We start from the raw sequence: 20775 nt of genomic DNA, 5'->3' as shown, positions 1-20775 counted from the left end.
ATGTGGGTGATTTGGATACGTGTTTTTCAACGATGTTGTGCTAAAGGTATGAATAGATCCATATTATTTGTTTATTTGTGACTCATTCTATCCCACTACCACGTGATAATCTTATACTTATCGAACAACCAATTATTTATATTCCAATGTTCATGGTGCAAGATATGCTTGTTATGCGCTTCATGAATTATCACAGGAGGGACTGAATTCGCGGGTATTTGGAGTTATGAAGGTGTAGCCAAAGCACATATTCTGGATTGTGTTTCTTAGCAGTTGTGTTTCAGTTATTGGATGTATTGGGTTCCAGAAATATTTGTGATGAACCTAAGGTTTTTCATTTGTTTATCTCAAGGTTGAAATTCATCTAGAGGTGAGAAATGTATGTTCGATTCAACCTAGCTAGTTCAATTTCTTTTTGTTCCACCAAAAGGTATAATTTCATAATTAATGAAATCGACTAATTTATTTATTTCTTGTGTTGATTAATGTGTTTTTAGTCTGCGTTTCTTTATTGGCTTTCTAAATAATTTTTTGTCGCTATTATTCTTCAAAAACAAATGTTAGGATTTAAGTAAAAAATTGTTGGGATTTGAGTGTATACATGGGTGATGAGTAGTTGATTGAGATTAAGTGACACAATATATTCCTGCTAATTTAATTTTTAGAATTCTGTATTCATAATTATTCTTCACGTAGTTGTTTTCGATATCATAATGAAAGAAAATAACTAATTATTTATCTTTTCACATTGGTGTGACTTTTACATTGTTTGTGTTGAAAAATTGTGTTATGAGTTTTACATTGCTTTCTAAATAATTTTTCTCTTCAACAAGAAATTGTGTTGAAGTGTATAGAAAACATGACTAAAGATAAATTTTTGTAAAAAAAAAAATAGAAGAGTATGAAAGATATATCAAGATGATTCGAGAAAAATTAGGGTTTGGGGTTAAACAAAAGTAGAGATCCATTTAAAGTAATAATAATTTTAGACAATCTATGTTGACATAGATTTTAAAATTAAAAGACAACAAATATAAAAACACTAAAATAAATATTGTTGCAGTCTAAAATTTTTATAATAATTAAAACGAATTATAATATAGAGGCTTTCAATATTCTAATAGATCTGGCAAAAGTAATTATATATACTTTACTATCTATATAGTTATTAGTAATAGTAATTTAGCCAAAAGTAATTAAGTGTAGCATGCCAATAAAAGCAAAATATTTGATTACTAGTTGCTTTATTGACTATTATTCAACAAAAGAATCTTTAATTATAACAAAATCACAACATGGAGTCGTCAATCGTCAAAGGAAAGATAACCCCCAAATGATGTATTTTATTTAAAAATTGTGTTATTTTGGAGCATAGATGTTTAAATAACCAACCACTCTAACAATTTGAACTATTTAATTTAAAATATAAACTAAAGATGGGATTGAATTAATTTAAAATGTAAAGATGGGATCGAATTAATTTTGTTATTCGATCGGATTAGGTCAAATTTTTTCTACTTCTATTTGGGTTGAACTAGAGGTATGCTATAAAGAAATTTGGGATGATCCAACTTGGTTATGTTATATATCAATAACAAATATGTATACGCATCTTTTTATTAATTTGTTAATTTTTAAATATTTGTCTTTTTATATGGTTTGTTTAAATATTATAGACATTTGATATTTTGTATTTGAAATGAATGAGAATTTAGTTGTTAATAATGTGTGATCGGTAAACTTAATTATACAACTCGAATTTTAAAGATTGGTTTGTAGAATTTATTTGGATCTTTTGAGTTGTTAATCCAACTAATCCGAATATTTAAAAAAAAAAACACCTCTTAATCTAACTAAATCAGACACATTACATTTTTATTTTAGAGTTAAATTATGAGGTAGGTAGCATTTTAATCTTAAAATCATGATTAAGAATTATTTGATTTTGTTAGTTAACTGAACATATGAACGTCATAACTCAATTAATAAGTTTGTATATTTTGTTGTAACAAATGCATACAACATATGCCCCATAATTAATTTTATATTTTCCTTTTCAATTTTCCTTTAGTAATTTTAAAAATAATTTTTTTTAAAAAAAAAGTTATCAAATACACATGTTTTTTTTTAAGTATGTTTTTTTTAATTACTTTAAAAAAAAAACAGCCAACAGATGATATTTTGATTCTTAAACTTCTAATGCCAAATAGTTATATTTAAGCACTAAATTTTTAGATTGAATGTCTTTATAAACTTTTAAAGATTTTGAGAAACAATTACTCTAATTTACTAAACTTAATTTAATATTTTTTTGTCCCCATTTTACTTAGGATCCTCACTTAGTTCTCTCACCCTTTTCCCCTTTTAAAAGCATTAGAAGATTGTTTTTATTATTATTATTATAGATAAAAAGAAAGTTGAATTCTAAATAAATGTTGATTTTGGAATGATACCACATTTTGTATTATTATTTGAGTTAAAGAGATAGATTTGAAAAATCATACAGTTGTTTTGAGAAAGTGTAAGTGGTGGACAGAAGGTAGTGTTTAAAACTCCAAGTTGAGTAACAAGTTAAAAAAAAAAAAACACATTTCTTTTCGAAACAAAATAATAAAACTTTTCCAACCATACCGACTTCGATTCATCTTTTTCCAATTTAACTTATAAGTAAGTCGTTAAATGATTTAACATAATATCACAGAAAGCCTAGATAGACATTCTATCTTAAAATAAAAATTGAGATCCTATTTAAAAATGATCACCAAGAGATACACAATCTACAAGAAACACATGAAGAATCAACTAGTATAAATTAAGGGTTAGAAATTTGAACTAAAAACTAATTAGTCTACGTTACATGTGTGTTAGATGAACTAAGCTGAGACGGATGGATGCAGAAATTGTGAACAAAAAGAGGTATGCAATAATGGGAGGTTGATGAGGGTGGAAATGAGTAAAGGCGTGGGTGAGGTAGACAGTAATTAGGGGAATGTCCAATGGAAGTAAGACAAAGCCACACACACATACAGATAAGAGAATCATGAGAAAAAAGCATACAAACTTTTTTAAACAAAATTCACTCTTTCTTCTTTCCCCTTTTCACTTCTCTCTGACACACAACGACAACAACAACAAAGAGAAAAAAAAAAAAAAAAAAAACCCAACTTCCCATTGCTCTCTTCCATTTTTCTCTTCTGCCACTCATGGCGGAAGCTGCTGTTCCTATTCCTCACCGGATACTCTCCTTATCCGCCCTTGACGCCGTCGGAAAACATAGGTTGCTCGCTGAAATGAAGCGCCTCGAGCAAGAGGCTAGATTTCTAGAGGTGGGTTTTCTTCTTTTTACTTCTTTTTTCTTTTTCAATAGCTTTTAGTTTCATTTGAATTGGGATATTTTGATGGGTTTAATTCTGATTCTGATTTTTTTTTTAAGTTTTCTGTTTTTCTGTTCTTTCTTAATTTATCTAACCGTTGTTTTCACATTTCTTAAGCCACAACACGTTTACATTTTCAATCCAATTCCTTTTCTTTCTTCATTTCACTTTGTTTTGGTTTTTTTTTTTTTTTTTTTTTTTTGGAAAACTTTGATTGAAACTTGTAACAGAGTAATATACAAAGGCTCACTTCGATAATCATTTGACTTTTGGTTTTCGGTTTTTATTTTTTGAAAATTAAGCCTGCAAATCTCATTTTCATCCCTTTGTTTTCCAGTTTTGTTGGCTAGAAGTGTTTCTAAAACAAGTCAAATGGCGAAAAAAAAAAGTTTTTAGAAGCTTGTTTTTTGTATTTGAAGTTTAGCTATGGATGGAATCTGTATTTAAGAAATACGTGAATACAGATTCCATCCATAGCTAAACTTTAATTTTTAAAAATTAAAAAATTAAGGTCTTCTAATTCTAGGATAATCAGTTTTTCATTTTTGAAAAGTAAACTTACAAATACTAATTCCAATTTTGTTTTCTACTTTCGTCTTAAAGAACCAAACTGAAAATAATTTTCTAAAAGTCGTATTTGTAAGAGTTCAACTCAGAATTCAAGTGTTTACTCACCGAGCTTGAAAAGTATTTTTGAAAATTTTTGAGGAAAATGAGCATTTAGTTGAAAAAGAGAAAAACAAAATTGTCGCAAAACAAACAAATTAAGAGTAAAGAAATAGAATGAAAATGGAAACTAAGGAATTCCAGTTTGTTGAATCTGCAGGAGGAGCTGGAGCAGCTTGAAAAATTAGACAAAGCATCGGCATCATGTAAAGAGTAAGCTGAAATTAGCAATAAATTCCATTCTTTGTTTCATGAAAAAATCCCAATAAGTATTCCTTTATTTCTTTCTAACTTAACAGGTTATTGGGCAGTGTAGAAATGAGATCAGACCCTCTACTTCCAGAGTATGCTATCTTTACTTAACATTTGCTTATTATTCATTTCTCATCTTCAAAATCACGTTCTCATTCATTTCTTTTTACACCAGGACTCTCGGCCCGGTTAATCCAGTTTGGGATCAATGGTTCGAAGGCCCGAAAGATTCAAATCGATGCCATTGTCGATGCAGATGCTGGATTCTGTAACCATTTTGTTTGATTATGTATACAATTTTCTGGTTCCTACAAAATGCGAGGTCCTGATTGCCAAATGAATTTGAAAGAGCTCTATCATGTGATGATCTTTGGCAATCTCAAGATTCACTCATTTCTTGTTAAAAGGGCTTTCACATTAATGGATGTTCATGTTGTGGTTTTCAAAAACAATTTTTATAGGGTTTTGTTGGTAATTGGTACAGCTATAGAATTATAAAATATAGAGTGAGTTTGATTATTATTTGTTTGCTTTTTATTGGAGGTCGGAAAGGGCTAATCCAAGAAGTAGTTTCAGAAGGAACAGTAGTAAAGTACGTTATCCAGAAGTAATTTAAAACATTATTTTCTCAATTTTCGTGATATTCAATTTGAATAGTTTTTGAAATTTTCGAAAAAATAATTAAAAGCTCAGAACTTTTCGTGGTTAACCTCTTTTGTTGTAAAGAATCACACGGCAACGTGCTGCAGTCAATGATAATATTCACTCATCTTTAGTTCTCACCACCGACTCTAAGATAAGAAAAGGTTAGGTTAGGAAAAATTCTATCAATCGCGTCTTAAGAACAGAAGAAACAGCTCATCCTTCAACCCAATTCTTTTGATATTGCTCCATCTTTTTTAAAAAAATATTTAATACAACTCTGAAATCAAAATGGAATTAAACAGGAGATGCAAACTGCTCTCAGACTTGTGTAAAGGTGAGGAGTTTAACAACAAGATTACAAGTAAGAATGAATCTCACAAGCAGTGAGTTCTTTATCAACTAGGTGCTTTACCGGTTACTTGCTGTGCAATCCATCCGAGACCATCGTATAGACCGTCCCCGGTGAGGGCAGAGCAAGCTTGGATATGCCAGTCGTGATTCTTGATGCTGTGGAGTGAAAGAGCATCGGTGATTTCAACGGGAGTCATGGCATCCTTAAGATCCTGTTTGTTTGCAAAAACCAGCACCACAGCTTGCTGAAGATCTTCGTGACCGAGTAATCTGAAGAGCTCGTCTTTCATGATGGTGATTCTTGCTCTATCTGTACTGTCTATAACTGCAATCACTGCATGAGTTCCACGGTAATACGTTGCCCATGATGTTCTAAGCCTCTCTTGCCCACCAAGATCCCATACCTAGAGAAACACATAGCCAAAAGAAAACAAGTTTTTAGCTGAGGGAAAATTGAAGAGTTTAGTTTCACTTTTCAAAATGAGGAAAGACAGGGTTTGTCCGAAGCTTCCAACAATTGCTCTGGTTTCTATTTTTCCCCTGTTTGGCAAATAAGCCAACCCAGTATCTGAGGAAATCACACGCAAATCACCAACCAAATCGATCAACTATGTTCCTTCTGAAAGGCTGCAAATTGAGTGGGATTTCGGCGAAGTTTCCAGTTAAATGCTCTTATGAAATGTCTCACAAAAAGCCAGAATAAATCTCATATTTCGGCCAGGTTGTTCACAAGACTAGCCTTCGGAAAGAAAAAAGGGGAATAAGTACGTTTCTTTATTCATGAACTAGTTTTGGACTTCTCACGCAAGGTATCAAGATTTACAGATGACACACAAATTGCTATATCTTGCACCAGAATTTCTTTTCTAGGTTAATTTTTTGCATCAACCAAATCCCAGAGACTCACGGTTTCAAGTGACAACTAAATACCGATAGGCTGTAGCATTCAAGGATCACAGTGCATAACCAAACAAGCCATCACTCTAAGAATCCCCAATGGATGGAATATAATAAAACATCAAACAAAGAGCACACGTAAAAAGAGAAAAAAAAAAAAGAGTACTAAGAAGGCAAAGTAAATTGATAGATTGACTGCACCTCAAATCGAATGTTCTTGTACACAAGTTCTTCAACATTGCTTCCCACAGTTGGATGGGTAGTAACAACCTCACCCAAGTGCAATTTGTAAAGAGTAGTCGTCTTTCCAGCATTATCCAACCCAACAACCACGATCTTGTATTCTTTAGCCGGAAATAACATGAACCAGAATCTCGATATGAAGGCCCCCATCGTATCAGACACCAGTAAATCGCCTGAACATCAAAACAGTGAAAATGCATAAATCCCTCATTAACAGCAACGTAAAAGTTCAATACACAGAATTCGATGAAGAAACATAAGAATAATCGCATAGAATTGAAATCTAGCTACTTAATTGAATCGGAGGAATGATAAATTGCAGATCCAGATCGGAATTGCTTCAGATAACAAAAAAAGGGTTGAAATTGAAAAGAAAGTTCGCGTACCTGAATTAATCGATGCGGGGAATCCGATAAGGAAGTGGAAGGTGGAAGAGGTTTACAGAAGAAGCGATGGAGAAGAGAAAACCCTAACCGCGATTCAGAGATGAAATTTCGTTAGCTTGAGAAAGAATAATAAAATTTGGGGAGAGATGAATTGATAATATTACTTCGCCGAGTTAAAGGAACTTCGGGGAAGGTGGTGGACAGCAAGGATTTTTTGATCCAACGTGGCAGATGACGTGTGCATTCTTTTGTGGGGTCATATTAAACCCAATCCACTATATTAGTTTATTGCTAAACCATTTATGCTCGCACTAATAAATAATAATCACACCTAACAATATTAGGCCTAACAATACACCACCTTACGATATTTTATGTTTTACTTTCTTCCCACATAAACTATCCTTTTCTTTAAATTTATGTAACGTTTTACATCGTTAAATAAGTATTTTTCAAACTCTTAATCATAGTTTAATTTTCTTTAACAATAAATTAATAATCACATTCGGATATAGACTAATTAAATAATTAGGATATTAAGTTCTTCTCATTTTATATTTAACTGTGAAGTGTTAACAAAACAACAACCAATTGCCACTTGAAAAATAAATTTCTCAATACTTAATTTGATAAATTTAGTTTTTCTTTTCTTTTGGGCTTCATGTGGTTGGGCTGTTAGATCCAATCTTACATATTGGACCTAGATATGGCCGAAGCCCAGCTCAACAAAACAGAGCCCGGCTCCTTAATTTTGACCTTAGCTGTGGAGCTATATGTAGAATTTATTGTCAAAATAATAATAATAATAATAATAATAATAATAATAATAATATATACAGATAAATTAATTAATTAATTAATAGACATTAACCTACAAAAAATAAAGGTAAAATTGTAAATCTATGAAATCGAAACAAAATTCAAATTTTATTGATATTATAGTATTTTGAAATTTATAAACTAAATTGAAATCAAACTCAAAACTTTAACGATAAAAAAGTAACATTTTAGAATTAAAGACTTAAATATTTTTTTTTTCTTGCTTCTTATTAATCAAAGAGATTAACTTTAGCATATCTTTTTTGCTTAGAAAGAAATAATAATAATAAAATAAATAAATAAATAAACATGTGACTTTTTTATATTATACTTTAATATGGTCGAAACCAAGAGTAAGTTGGGATTCCAATTGTCCTTGAAAATTAGACCTTTCAAGGGTAGCAGGTAAATCTTTAAATACTCAATTGAAATATTTTTTTTTTTTAAAAAAAAAAAACATATTTTTCATAATTTTGAGCATTAAAAGATACCATATATTGGCAGCCTATTTGAGTTAATATTATTTAAATATTTGTATCACCTAAAGAATAACAAATGTGAAACAATTAAGAGCCATCTCTGTCTAGTGTAATTTAACCAATTAAATCATCAAAATTTTCAAACCAAATAATAGTGTCCTATACCAACTAACCATTTGTGTCTTACAATGACACCATTTGATAATGGTTAATTTAACTCTTTTAATATTGTGTACTCTTGGTGTTTAAAATATTTATCATTATATGCTTTCATCTTTCCCAAGTACATGTTTGATTTCTAAGTTAAATTCTGTATTTTTAAAACTCTGTCCTAGTCTAATAAGCAGCTGATATTTATTATTATTATTATTATTATTATTTTATTTTAAAAAAACAGTAACCTTATAATCACTATTACCACATATTCATTTATTAGTTTCTCAATCTAATTTAAGGTCCATTTGGTAACTCATTGATGGTCTATTCTTGGTTTTTTATTTTTAGCTTTTAAAAAGCAAATGTGTTTGATAACTATTTTGCTTTTTTTTTTTTGCATGCATATACAACTAAAATTGTTACTAAATAGAACATTTACTTTTAGCTTTCAAAATTTTGTTTCATTTTTCTTTTTTAATAAATAAGCAGTAAAAAGATTAATAAATTGAAGTAAGTAGTTTTTTCAAAAATATAAAAATTGACAACTATTTAAATTCTAGAGAACAAATCACATAAAATAGAGAGTCTTTTCAAAAATATAAAAAAATGCACAATATTTACAATCTATACAACAAATTCAAAAACCGAAAAAGCCTAGAGGCCCATCATGTAAAATACAAAAATTGTATTGTTAACCACTCCGTCAACAATGCACGCCTAATATATTTGTCATCGTTTAGATTTCGTTATTGTTTGGTACATGATTGTTTAAATATGATTACAATTTATCTTTATAATTCAATCATTTAATTTTGTAACACGATAGCTTAATTTAGTTACGTTTAAATTACTTACACCATCAATTTGATCATTTCCAAATCTAAATGATTTTTTTCAAAGTTTGGTAACGATTTTTTTAATTTTTTTGGTATATGATCCTTTACTTTTTTAGATCGTTTACATTTGATTATGATTTTTTTTTTAAATTTTTTATACAAGGTCGTTTAAATTTCGTTAACCAAAGTAAACAACATAAAGAAAGAGAAAAGGAAGAAAGACGACGGAGAGAAATTGAAAAAAATAAGAGGAAAATAAGGAGAATAGAATAAATAAAAAATTGAAATATAAGAAAGATAACGAAAATAAATTGCAGAAAAAACAAAATAGAGAAAAGAATAAAGACGATGAAATGAATCGAAGGAAAATGATAAAAAAGAAATCGGAGGAGGAAGAGAAAAATATGTATACCAAAACAAATGTAAAACTACGTTTGCGGGTTCTTTGTATGCGTATGTGATGATAACTGATAAGGGTAAAATTGAGAAAATTAAGTTTGTAGAAAATAAAATGTAAAACTATATTATTCAAAAAAAATTAAAATTAAAATTAAAAAAATGTATGGAGGGGACCACATGCGACGAAAGTGAAGTGGAAAGTAAAGACTTTGCTTGGGCCGACAGGTCCAATCATCAACGGATAAGGCCGAGAATCTGAGGAGCCCATCTCTATTATTATTATTATTATTATTATTATTATTATTTCTATCCATCACCAACGTCTTTCTTTTTCTTTTTTTCTTTTTTCAATAATTGTTGGTCACATAATATCAATACAATTAAACATGGTATAAGAATGATATATTTGCTTCAATGGACAAAACAAAGGACAAACTTTGAGTAGATGCTAAATAAAATGTTATTACCAATTTTACCTTTATGTGTAGGGTAGAACACTAATACATCGACAATAAAAATAGGGGATGATATCAATGTTAGAGTGGAGTTGGTAGTGTACCTTCCTATATTTGACTCTATGAAAAATATGATTAATATTTCTCTACTCTTCCCTTTTCAAATTGGATAAGCTCGTTGTAGATTCTATGAAAAATAAAATGTCAATAAATTCAACCTCTATGTTTTGAATGTTAGTCACATGGTATTTTTCAGAAATGTACAAAATAGTTTTTAATCTTCAAATTTCAATTAAGTACGTCTAAAAAAAATTATACTTTTATTTTCAATAGAAAAGCTTGGTTTTGCCATGTTGAATGTTACTAGAAGGTATAACTTAGTATTGAATTGACTATAACATACACATGTTTACAAGTTTGAAACATCAAAAAAACTTGTGAATATCTATCGTTATCATTGAAAAAACAATATACCATATCAAATGGAACCGTATAAACAAAATATTTAAACAAAGAACTTTTTTTTTTTTTCAAAAAATAGACATCCTTTCGTTTGACCATTAAATTTGACAAAAAAGTAAATATTTTACCAAAGAGAAAAAACTAAAAATTAAGACGTAAATCTTGAATAACTTATTTTGAAACTTCAAAAGTGGATTGTTTTATTTTTAAATTAATTAAACCCAAATAATATATATTATAATTAGTATTATTATATAATCAACGTTTAGCATGAGCAACCCAAGTTGTCTACTCAAAAGAAAAAAATCCTCAAGTTGTCCTAAAACAAATACAAATTTGTTGGATTAGTGAATTTTGGGGATCATCAAAATTTCGAATATATTTTTGTCTACTCTTGTCAGTAAAATATTGGGAGTTGCATAGTATAGTATAATATAAGTATGCCCACATCAAAATTAGAAAATTACATATACCAAAACAAAAATAAAAGCAAAACCCACCAAAGCATATTCCAAGGAATATATAATCCACAAAACAAAAGAGAGAGAAAAAAAAAAAAAGGCAATAGTCCAGGGCAATTACTATACGGATTCCTGCACCTTATCCTTCCCTCTATTTTAATTTTTTTTAATTTAAAAATTTCCCCTTGATATCGTGTGGCTGAGAATAATAGATGAAAATCAAGTTTACACCTTACCAAAGCAACCTCCAATTTTTTATCAAAAAAGAATAATATATATAAAAGAAGTAGGTGAAAGGTTGCTTTCAACAGCGTACAATAATAATAATCATTATAATTATTATTACTATTATTATTAAAGAAGAAAAAGAAATTTACTAAAGAAAAAGGGGGGGAAAAAAAAAAGGGAAGAAGAAGAAAAAGAACCCACACCTTCTTTAAATAGTTATTGTCTTCTCAGCCCCTTTAGTAACCGACCCTACCCACTCCCCTCAAAAGTATAACATACAATTATATGACATTATTACCCTTCCTTTATTTTATTTTATTTTGAATTTTTAAAATCAAAATAAACAAATTTGATTCGAATAAAAATAAATAAATGGGGGGAAAAGGGTGAAACGGTCAAAACAGGCCAGAAAATTTAAACACGAGGATAGAGGGAAGAGAATATCACGCCGTTCTAATGACTTCATTTACCGTCACGCCCTTCGAGACTCCACGTATTACCTGACTGCCGTCATCTATTTCACATTTTCACCCACCCCTTCAAACTCTCTTATTTGCAATTTCATAATGGTCCTTACAAGTTAGTGAAATTTCTATTCTACATAGCAAAAACAAAGAAAGTTCCCTTCGCCATTTATGGATATTGTTTTGTTTCCTTCCCAGGAAACCAACCTATATCACTATATTTCCTTATATTATATTATATTTTAAATACAAATGAGCATTCACGAAATAATAAGAGAAGTATCCAAATATTATGAACGTATTTTATATATATATATTATATATATATATATAATTTTTTTTTTTATGTTCATATATATTTTTTAATCAAAAGGGGAAAAAGAAAAAGGAAAAATCCAAAACTTTTTTTTTCCTCTCAAGATTTCTCTTTGAGAAGGGAAGCTAATCCGGTAACTATCTTAGCTCCTTTATCTATGCTCTTTGGCTTGATCGCAGGAGGTTGCCATGCAGGAGCAGACGCCGCCAGCAGTTTATTTTCACTGGGCGGCGATTCTGAATCGCCGGAGGTGGACAAGTTGGGACTCTTGGGAGTCGATTCCTCGCCGAAGATCAACTCGAATTCACCGCAATCGGTGTAGGTTACCAGCGGGTCGCTCGGGGTAATTGGAGATTTGGTTTCATCGGGTTCGGTCTTTGGAGAGGCGTTAGAGAGAGAATCGGCGGTTCTGGTCGGAGTAGAGAGCCATTTAGCAAGCATGTACTCTGCTTTCCTCCATGGCGGAAAGTGCATTCCTTTCTTCTTCAAGCTTTGTCTTGCGGCTTCCGATACGATGGATACAATTTGTCCGAGACGATCGGATTTTCCGACGAAGATGTACGGTAGCGTCTGAAGAATGGTCTTATATGTTCCTGTTGAACGAGCAATTTCGAATTCAGACCTAAAATCGATGTCAATGAGTAATCGATCTCCGTCCAGAATCACATCCACATATTCGTATTCACCTAAAACAGAATTGAAAATGAATTTAGGAATTGAAATTTAAGAATTAGTGGAAGAAATTAGGGTTTTTAAAGGAGGAGAATTGTGTGTATACCAGCTGGGAAAGAAGGGGATTTCTCCCATTTTGATTTGCAGATGGAAGAATTGTAACCGAGAGACGAGAGAGCATCGGTTACGATTTTGCGGAGATCGTCTTTCCGTTTGTGAATTTTGTTATGCTTTTCGACAATTTTCGAAGCGTCCGCCAAAAGATTTCTCTCCGTAACGCTCGTGCAAGGAATTAAACCCTGTAACAAAAATGTCGTTAGTCAAATAAACTATGAAAAAAAGCTCAAATCCCAAAATTCGGTGTTTTCGGTTAGAGGAAGATGAGGAAGATGACGAAATGTGAAGGAATTACCTTCAGAATATCACATGCATCCCCACCGGATGATCCGGAGGTGATCGATTCACCAAAACCCCCAAATACATCGAATTCATCGTCGGAGCTGTCATTGCTATTGCCGTTGAAGCAATTGCAGCGATTACGGCCATACTTCACGGTTGCCGGTTGCTTTTCGTTGTTCTCCTCGATGAAATTTTGCACCATCTTATCCAAGCAAACTGAACTTGGCTCCAAGTCGGTCCCTCCTCCTCCTCCATCTTTGCTGCTAAACTGAGCTGATTCTCCGACAGTAATCGGCTTCTCAACTGCAGAAATTCTCAGAACGCTCGGAAACGGCCGATCGAAAAGTCGCCTCAGTCGTGATTTGAACACAGGCTTGGCCGACTCTGTACGAACCTGTTCTCTGGCCGTTTGAACATCGATATCAATCGGTTGGATCTTCATCGGAAAAGGCATGACCCAGAAGAAATGAACAGAAAAATCTCTTCTCCCTCGAGAAATTTCCGAAAAATAAAAAAGGGCAAAGAAAAAAAAAAACAGTACAGATTTTCTCCGGTGAAACTTCCTAACTACGCCTCCTGAAACTCTCCTCTGTGCAGCTCGATTTTCAGATACTAATGACAAACACGGTCTGGCATTGAAATTCACGGACTGGTAAAAACGAAATCAAAGAGAAATGAACTTCAGATAGTTGCATGTGGAACCAAAATCTCCCAGTCAAAAACGAAGAACCAAACAGCTCTGGAATCAATGTCACTCTTCCACTAATCCTTCCACACGCTCACCGGTCAGCTACTCCAAACTCAAGAATATCCGTGCAGCGATCGAAAGCGAAAAAAGCACCGCAAAAATGTATATACAAAGACCGAAAGAGAAAATACCTCCGGAAAAATGCTGGAGCAAGAAGCAGTACAAAATAAGGGGAAAGGGGGGGGGGGTTTATCTCAGAGATTTTTCGTGAAAAACATGACGACGATGATCGGAGAAGGAAACAGCAAGTCCAGATCTGAAAGGAAAATTGATCGGAAAATTCATCTTCCGACAAGAAGGTAGCCGGGGAAGATGAGAGTGGTGGTGGTCCTGAAGAAGAAAGGAGCGAGTGAGAGAGAGTAATGGGAGTGGGGGGAGGGAGAAAACCGGGCCGGGGGAATTTATAAGGAAAAAGAAGAAGATGGGTTGCTGAGTGGACATTATATGCCACGTGGAGTCCTACATGGCAGTAATTATCCTGAAATTGGCAGTTTGCTCGCGTGACAATTATTACACGCAGTTTGGGTCCATGGAGATGGGCCAGACAGCGATACGTGTCGCGTGAGTGAAGTGGTGGGTAGTTTTAACATTTTTACATTAATTTAGTAGATGTAAAAAAAAAAAATTAAAAAAAGAAAGTGAAAATCCAAAAACACCCCTCCACTAGTATGGAATATCGGGTAGATGCCCCTCGTTTTCCGTGGATATCGAAAATCATCGAAGAGGGGATCGTGGCAAATGCGCAATTTTTCTTTTTTTTTTCTTTTTCAAATTATTATTTCTTATAGATGAAGAAGTGGGGGCAAACTTTACGGTGTTAGCAAAAAAAATTTACTCTATCGAAAATAATATTGATATTAAATATTTTCTCTTAGGAAGACGTTGAGAAACCGATTTTTTATAGAGATACTCGTTTGTGGTATAATATTTTCTTTTGTAAGAAAATGAATTGTGGGTACAGTCTCGTGTTTCGTAACAAAACAAAAAAAAAAAGTACACATATATAGTTTGAAGCTTCAGACCTTTCACAGATTTTTCAATAAGAAAATTACATTTCTTTTTTCCTTTTTTATTTTTATATTTTAGATTTAGTTATTTTAAATTATAGTTGAATACCGAAGGAATTATGATAGCTTCCATAAAATAAAAGGGCTTTGGAGTCGTACATGTTGTAATTTTTTACTTAAAATGCAGTGGTTTTGTTTTACCATATATAAAGTTTTTCTTAATAATCAGTTGAAAAGTCATTTTCATCATCATATGATAAGTACATGAATTTGAATATTTTTAAAGTCTGATACTGGAGGAAAATTTTTCGGTTGGTCTACCACATCAACCTTCTAAATCAATATTTAATTTGTTTTCTCATTATATTAATAATAACAATAGGAGAGGGACCAGAAGGTCAGACTTTGAATTTTTTATCTAAGGTTTTGTTGAACTAAAAAAAATAATTAAGTGAGATTTAATTTAAATTGACTAAAAACCTATTCTTTTATTAAAATGAGATTTAGAAAGGTTTTAAATCATTATGGAACCAAGGGATTGGTGATAAATCATTAATTTTAAGATAATAGTTATGTTGATCAGAAAACTTTGTTTGTTTTTAAATATTTGCATTGAATTAAATGGAAACTTTAGATAACTAAATATTCATATTAGAAACTTAATAAAGTACATAACGCAGGTGGTGATGACATGTCAATTTTCCCTTAATTTAATAAGAAAAAAGTTGACAACAAATATTAAATACAATTATAGGGGTTAACCAAAACAATTAAAAGGATACGATGTATGGCATCAGGGAGCAAAGTGCAAAAGTTATATATATTAATAATATGGAGATAAGTTTTTTTAAGCAGAGACCCACGAACCATACCACAACCTAAATAGAATAAGTTATTATACTCGTAGAATGAGCCATAGAGGATAAGGAATTTAAAAATTGAAGACTCGAAATTCTCCAAAACTATTTGTAAATGAATCAAGTGTATCACTACATTTTGGTTGTATCCAACCCGAGAGAATGAGACAATTCACATTTCGTTGCCTCTAATCAAAGATTCATAAACAAAGAAAGAAACTTTGAACAAATTAAAGTCATTCAATAGTTTAACCACCTCCAAATAGTCGAACTCAACTAATAAAATTGAAAGAATAATTAAACACTAAATATTTTGAATGTATAGTACCTCGTGTAAAATAAAAAATTAATCGTTGTTTGAAACGATTGAGCGAAGTCAAATAGAACATCTTTCAACAAGCTAAAGATAAGTTAATTGTGGTTTTTCATGAATTATGTTTTTTCATAAATGAATGTATCTTTTTATTTTTTAACTAACTTGATGAACATACACGACAAATTGAACGAGACCATGGATTAATATATAAACATGTCTTTTATCTAATTAGAATTTTAGTTTTTTATCAACGTCATTCTCTCATAAAACATTTCTCCCATTTAAAAAATCGTGAACTTCAACTTGCTTTGGAAAATAGGTTTCATTAGATTTCGTACATGAGAAACAGCATTTTGCTTACTCTTGAGATAATGAAAATTACCAAATGTCTCCTAGCGAACTAAATAAGAAATCTGTTGTAGAGTAGTGTGACAAAAGTTTCATACACCCTTAAAGTCTTGGAAAAGAATTATTGGGTAATTTGTTGGGGGTGGAATTGATATGTGGGGGAAATAATGAAATTGAATAATGGTTAAAATAAAATATCAAAGACTATGGTTTTTGGTATGGGTTATGTGATTGAATTATTTAAAGATATGGAGAAGGTTAGGTTATAATGAAAGGTGGACAATGGACATAGGACATAGGGCCGAGTCGCGATCAGTGCACATAGATAGTCAACATTCCTTGTGACTACGGACCAAACTTCCCCAGACCGCTAACGCATGGGTCCGTACATGGTTCTCTTCTCTCCACTCTCTTTGTTATTTAAATCGCTCTTTTATTTATAATTTTTTTCATCCTATTTTATAAAATTTTGTTCGCCAAATTTAAATATAAAATCTTTGTTCAATAATTTCTTTTAATTTATAAGTTGTATACGATCTTTTATAAAAAAAATTGAGTTTATAAATACTATATCTCTCTTTAATTTTTTTGTTTTGTCTTGAAACTCTCAGTTTATATATTAAAAATTTAACTCTTTGAAGATCAAGAAATTATTTTCAATTTTTTTTTATAATTTAATATTGTAAAATCCACAATAATATAAAATTTAAGAAAAAAACAAGCATAATTTTTTTTTTTAAAAAAAAACAACTTAAGGATGATTTACTTATCAAACTAGCAATTCTACTTTCTGTTTTTAGTTTTAAAAATTAAGTTTTCCTAGGTTGATTATAATTTGTTTGATTTACTAAGCTAAGTTTTGAAAATTTTAATAAATAGTTTTTAAAAATTTGTGCAAGAATTCAAAGTGTTTTAATTAGTTAAAAAAATGAAATAACGCAAAAAAAAATTATAGAAAATATTATTTAAGAAAAATCTACATAATCATGAATAAGAACCTAAATAATCTCAATGCATCAGATTCGATGATTATTAAAAAAATTCGTTAAACTATGCTCACTGTGACTGATGACAATTATTTTTAAGTTGAAAAATATGACGTTTATTAGATTTTAAAATTTAAAACATCTTAAATTCACAGAAGATGAATATATACGAGTATTTCTTAGGGTATTTCGTTCTCCTATATTTAAAAGTTCAACAATATTGGTACTATAATATTTTTTTTCAATATTTTTTTACATATAAAAAATAATTTTAAAAAGTAAATATATGAATCTAAAAGCATAAAACAAATTTCACATCATATACTAAATATATATGCATTAAAAGCTATAGTTTACAAAGGAATATTGAAAGAAAATAAGTGGAGAATAAAAGAATTAAAATGAAATATTGTTATTAAAGTGAAACATAACCATTTAGTAGTATTGGACAAAGGTTTAGAAGTGTGGAAAAGACAAATTTATATAAACATACTTCAACTGATATAAGATAATATTCACTTTTACTATGCTCTCAATTTTACTAAGAACAACATGTTCAAATAGGCAAAAAAAAAAAAAAAAAAAAAACCAATTTTCTTCTATTTCTACAATTATTTTTCACATATTTTCCATTTAAAACCAAACATATACCCATTGCTCGATTTCAATTTTAATGCATAATTTTTATATATATCGAGATGTTAAGTTTTCTGGCTTTCAAAAATTCTCTTACTTTTGTAAAGAAGACATACATTGTTATAAAAAATTACGATATGAAGTACTTTTAGAATAAATCTTTTTGTTAATACTCATATAAAAGTTAATACGACAAAGAATAAATGATTATCTTGCATGTATATGGAAGGTGAGGTACAAACATAGAAAGAAAAATGATCTCGTAATTGATGTATATGGTTGGAGTAAAAAATTAAATCGACATCAATCGTCAATGAAGAAAAATTGATCGATCGGCTAGTCGGGTTGATTTAATTCTTTCACAAACCAACACCGACCGACTATGATTTGGTCGATTAACTCGACTTTTCGATCTATCATATTTAACCCTACTTAAAATATACATACATGTATTTGTTCAACTTTTGAAAGCAATAGATTTTGTTGTTTCTTTTTAAGTATTATCTTTAGAACAAATACCTACATTCTATTGCAAGTAAACCATATCCCAAGTTTTGTAGTATTATTTTTCCTCAAAGTATATTGCTTGCTTGCTTCTTTATCTTTCGTTGCTTTTCTTTTTCTCAAAAAGCTAAAAGAATTGAAATGAAAAATAAAGGAGAGATTAATTAAGCAAATGAAAAATCAAGTTGAATATATATTGAGTTGTTTTGCAAATTGGTGTATTGTGGCTCAAATGGGGACAAAGCCATTGATGCCACTTTAGTGAACTTCTTTTGATGATGTCTAATGAAATTATTGATTTCTCACTCTTTTTCTGAATCTCATCATTCTCTCTTTTTAAAGCTTTTGGGAACATGGGCTTGTCATTAGCTTTTGGACACTTTGAGATGCCTTCAATTTCACAATCTATTTACTTTTTTATGACTTTTAAAAGCCAAAATCACACAACTTAATTTTAAAATACTCTATATTTTTTCTATAAACAAAAAAAAAAAAAAAAAAGCAAAGAAAAGTTGGGTATTTCCTTCCATCTCTTTTCCTTTAGTGGGTAAGAATTAGAATTATTTTAGGATTTTAAAGGTCCTACCTTCATGATATTATACCCCTTATTTTTTTTTTCTAATCTCTTGTACTTTAAACCTTATTCCCTACATTAACCCAACATAAGGACCACATCAAAAATAACATTAAAAAAAAAAAAAAAAACCCTACCTTTTTCTTTCAATACTCCAATTTGGTCCAATTTCAAAATTCTTGCATATCACATACCATTTCTTCATGTTGCTTTCAAGGGCCTATATCTTTTGAGTAGTTCCAACTTACCCACGATATATATAAATCTCCGTAGATTACGTCAATACGCATTTAGTTAATTAATTAATTAGCTAACTAACCAATTTAAACACATTATGTGACGATTCATTTTCATTATTTTATAAAAATTTGTTAAAATAATGCTCTACTCAAATATTTTTTTAAATGATTGAATTATTCATACTTTTAGTTTAAACGATAAAATTAAAATTGATTTGACGATTACTTTCATTAGACAACTACATAATGAAGGAAACATAATTTTTCATTTAATGTATTTTTGTTACTATAAACAAAAAAAAAAAAAAGTAGTCCAAATAACTGTAGATATTTATACGAATTGATCTTCGATCTTTCACTTAGTATGAGAAAAAAAAATGTAGGAATTAATGAAATGGAAAGGATAATAGGTCAATTGCAAGAAAGTGGAAAGAAAAAAAGTCATGTGATAGAGAAATAGGTTTGTAACCATGTGAGCGAAAATTTCCCAAATGGAAAGAAAAATTAAGAGTGAGGGAATAAGATTAAAGTAGATGAGTGTCATTTTCCATCAAACTCATCACAGTTGGAGGATATTATTTATTTCTTTATTTATTATCATTTTTTATTATTAGTCTTTCAAAAAAAATTTATTATTATTATTATTATTATTATTATTATTATTATTATTATTATTATTATTATTATTATTATTGTGAATTGAGTACTGGGCCCAATGGGCCTACCAAATGTCTAAATTTCATGGCAGATGAGAGGTCAAATCCTTGTGGAGACAACCTTCAATAATTATAATACTTATATGTATTCAAAGAATTTAGGTTATTTTCTACTTAGCTAATCATCTACTTGGGTTCAGCAGCATAATTAGGTTTATTTCAATATCTATTTCTAATTATTAAATTGTTATTAACTTCTCATTTCTTTCGACCTTTTATCACATTTTAAGTTAATTAAACTATAATTTCGTCTAATACAACAATAACGAACAATGGTGGGTCTACTTTTACCCATCACACGTGAGAATGAAGTTTTAATGTGTCGACTCTTGAAAACAAGATTTTAATTAGATTAAAATTTAAATTTTATTCTTAAATTCAAATTTTTTTTTTTATTAGTTTGCGATAATCTAATTTAACGTGGTGTACTATTTTTCAAGATTGGTAGTTTGATGTTCTTACTCAATTATTGTACTTAAAAAGAACAAAATATTTGTTAGATATAATGCAACTGACAAATTAAAACAATACATTCAATGAAGCCATGAAAATGTTGAAACCTATACATGAAGATAGTCAAACCTAGCCACACAAATCAAGTGGGGGGGGGGGGGGGGGGGGGGGTTAAAAGACCTCATGTCTCACCAGTAACTACTTGCTTAATTAATTAAAGCCCTAACAAAATGCAATATAATATATGACTAAAAGAAAAAACAAAATTCCTACTTAGTATTCTCCGATCACATACTATAAAATGGTCACAATTCTTCTTTTCTTTCATTTTAAACAAACAAAAGAATTTTACTAAGCCATATGAGAGTAACATCTAAAACAATGCCTTGGAAAAACATTTAATCAATTGACAAATGGGTAATCGAAGTTTT

General features: G+C 30.2%; 3 protein-coding genes across 3 annotated transcripts; 1 reads left to right on the top strand and 2 right to left on the bottom strand.

The window, feature by feature from the left end:
- Window positions 1-3056: 3056 nt before the first annotated feature.
- LOC103483662 (guanine nucleotide-binding protein subunit gamma 2) lies at window positions 3057-4811 on the top strand. Its single transcript, XM_008440379.3, has 4 exons — window positions 3057-3326; window positions 4201-4253; window positions 4340-4384; window positions 4468-4811. Exons 1-4 carry the CDS (start codon window positions 3204-3206, stop codon window positions 4562-4564), a joined length of 318 nt encoding a protein of 105 aa, XP_008438601.3. The 5' UTR covers window positions 3057-3203; the 3' UTR covers window positions 4565-4811.
- A 342-nt stretch (window positions 4812-5153) lies between these two features.
- LOC103483660 (uncharacterized) lies at window positions 5154-6984 on the bottom strand. Its single transcript, XM_008440377.2, has 3 exons — window positions 6815-6984; window positions 6387-6601; window positions 5154-5692 (listed from the first exon to the last, which is right to left on the bottom strand). The coding sequence occupies exons 2-3, from the start codon at window positions 6576-6578 to the stop codon at window positions 5333-5335; spliced, it is 552 nt and encodes a 183-aa protein (XP_008438599.1). The 5' UTR covers window positions 6579-6601; window positions 6815-6984; the 3' UTR covers window positions 5154-5332.
- Window positions 6985-11853: 4869 nt separating this feature from the next.
- Window positions 11854-14092, bottom strand: LOC103483661 (uncharacterized). Its single transcript, XM_008440378.3, has 3 exons — window positions 12974-14092; window positions 12668-12860; window positions 11854-12575 (listed from the first exon to the last, which is right to left on the bottom strand). Exons 1-3 carry the CDS (start codon window positions 13412-13414, stop codon window positions 11989-11991), a joined length of 1221 nt encoding a protein of 406 aa, XP_008438600.1. The 5' UTR covers window positions 13415-14092; the 3' UTR covers window positions 11854-11988.
- Between the last annotated feature and the right edge of the window lie 6683 nt (window positions 14093-20775).

Source organism: Cucumis melo, chromosome 6 (genome assembly GCF_025177605.1).
Source record: "Cucumis melo cultivar AY chromosome 6, USDA_Cmelo_AY_1.0, whole genome shotgun sequence".
Lineage (NCBI taxonomy): Eukaryota > Viridiplantae > Streptophyta > Magnoliopsida > Cucurbitales > Cucurbitaceae > Cucumis > Cucumis melo.
This window is presented reverse-complemented; position numbering and strand designations above follow the sequence as displayed.

Bases quoted from the DNA above. Each gene is read 5' to 3' on its own strand.
- LOC103483661 (XM_008440378.3), bottom strand. From the start codon at position 13,414: ATGCCTTTTCCGATGAAGATCCAACCGATTGATATCGATGTTCAAACG. The intron at 12,861-12,973 runs GTAATTCCTTCA...TTTTTGTTACAG, and splicing joins ATGCATGTGATATTCTGAAG to GGTTTAATTCCTTGCACGAG. The intron at 12,576-12,667 runs GTATACACACAA...ATTCTGTTTTAG, and splicing joins ATCCCCTTCTTTCCCAGCTG to GTGAATACGAATATGTGGAT.
- LOC103483660 (XM_008440377.2), bottom strand. From the start codon at position 6,578: ATGGGGGCCTTCATATCGAGATTCTGGTTCATGTTATTTCCGGCTAAA. The intron at 5,693-6,386 runs GTGCAGTCAATC...GTGTTTCTCTAG, and splicing joins ACAAGAACATTCGATTTGAG to GTATGGGATCTTGGTGGGCA.
- LOC103483662 (XM_008440379.3), top strand. From the start codon at position 3,204: ATGGCGGAAGCTGCTGTTCCTATTCCTCACCGGATACTCTCCTTATCC. The intron at 3,327-4,200 runs GTGGGTTTTCTT...TTGAATCTGCAG, and splicing joins AAGAGGCTAGATTTCTAGAG to GAGGAGCTGGAGCAGCTTGA. The intron at 4,385-4,467 runs GTATGCTATCTT...TTTTTACACCAG, and splicing joins TCAGACCCTCTACTTCCAGA to GACTCTCGGCCCGGTTAATC.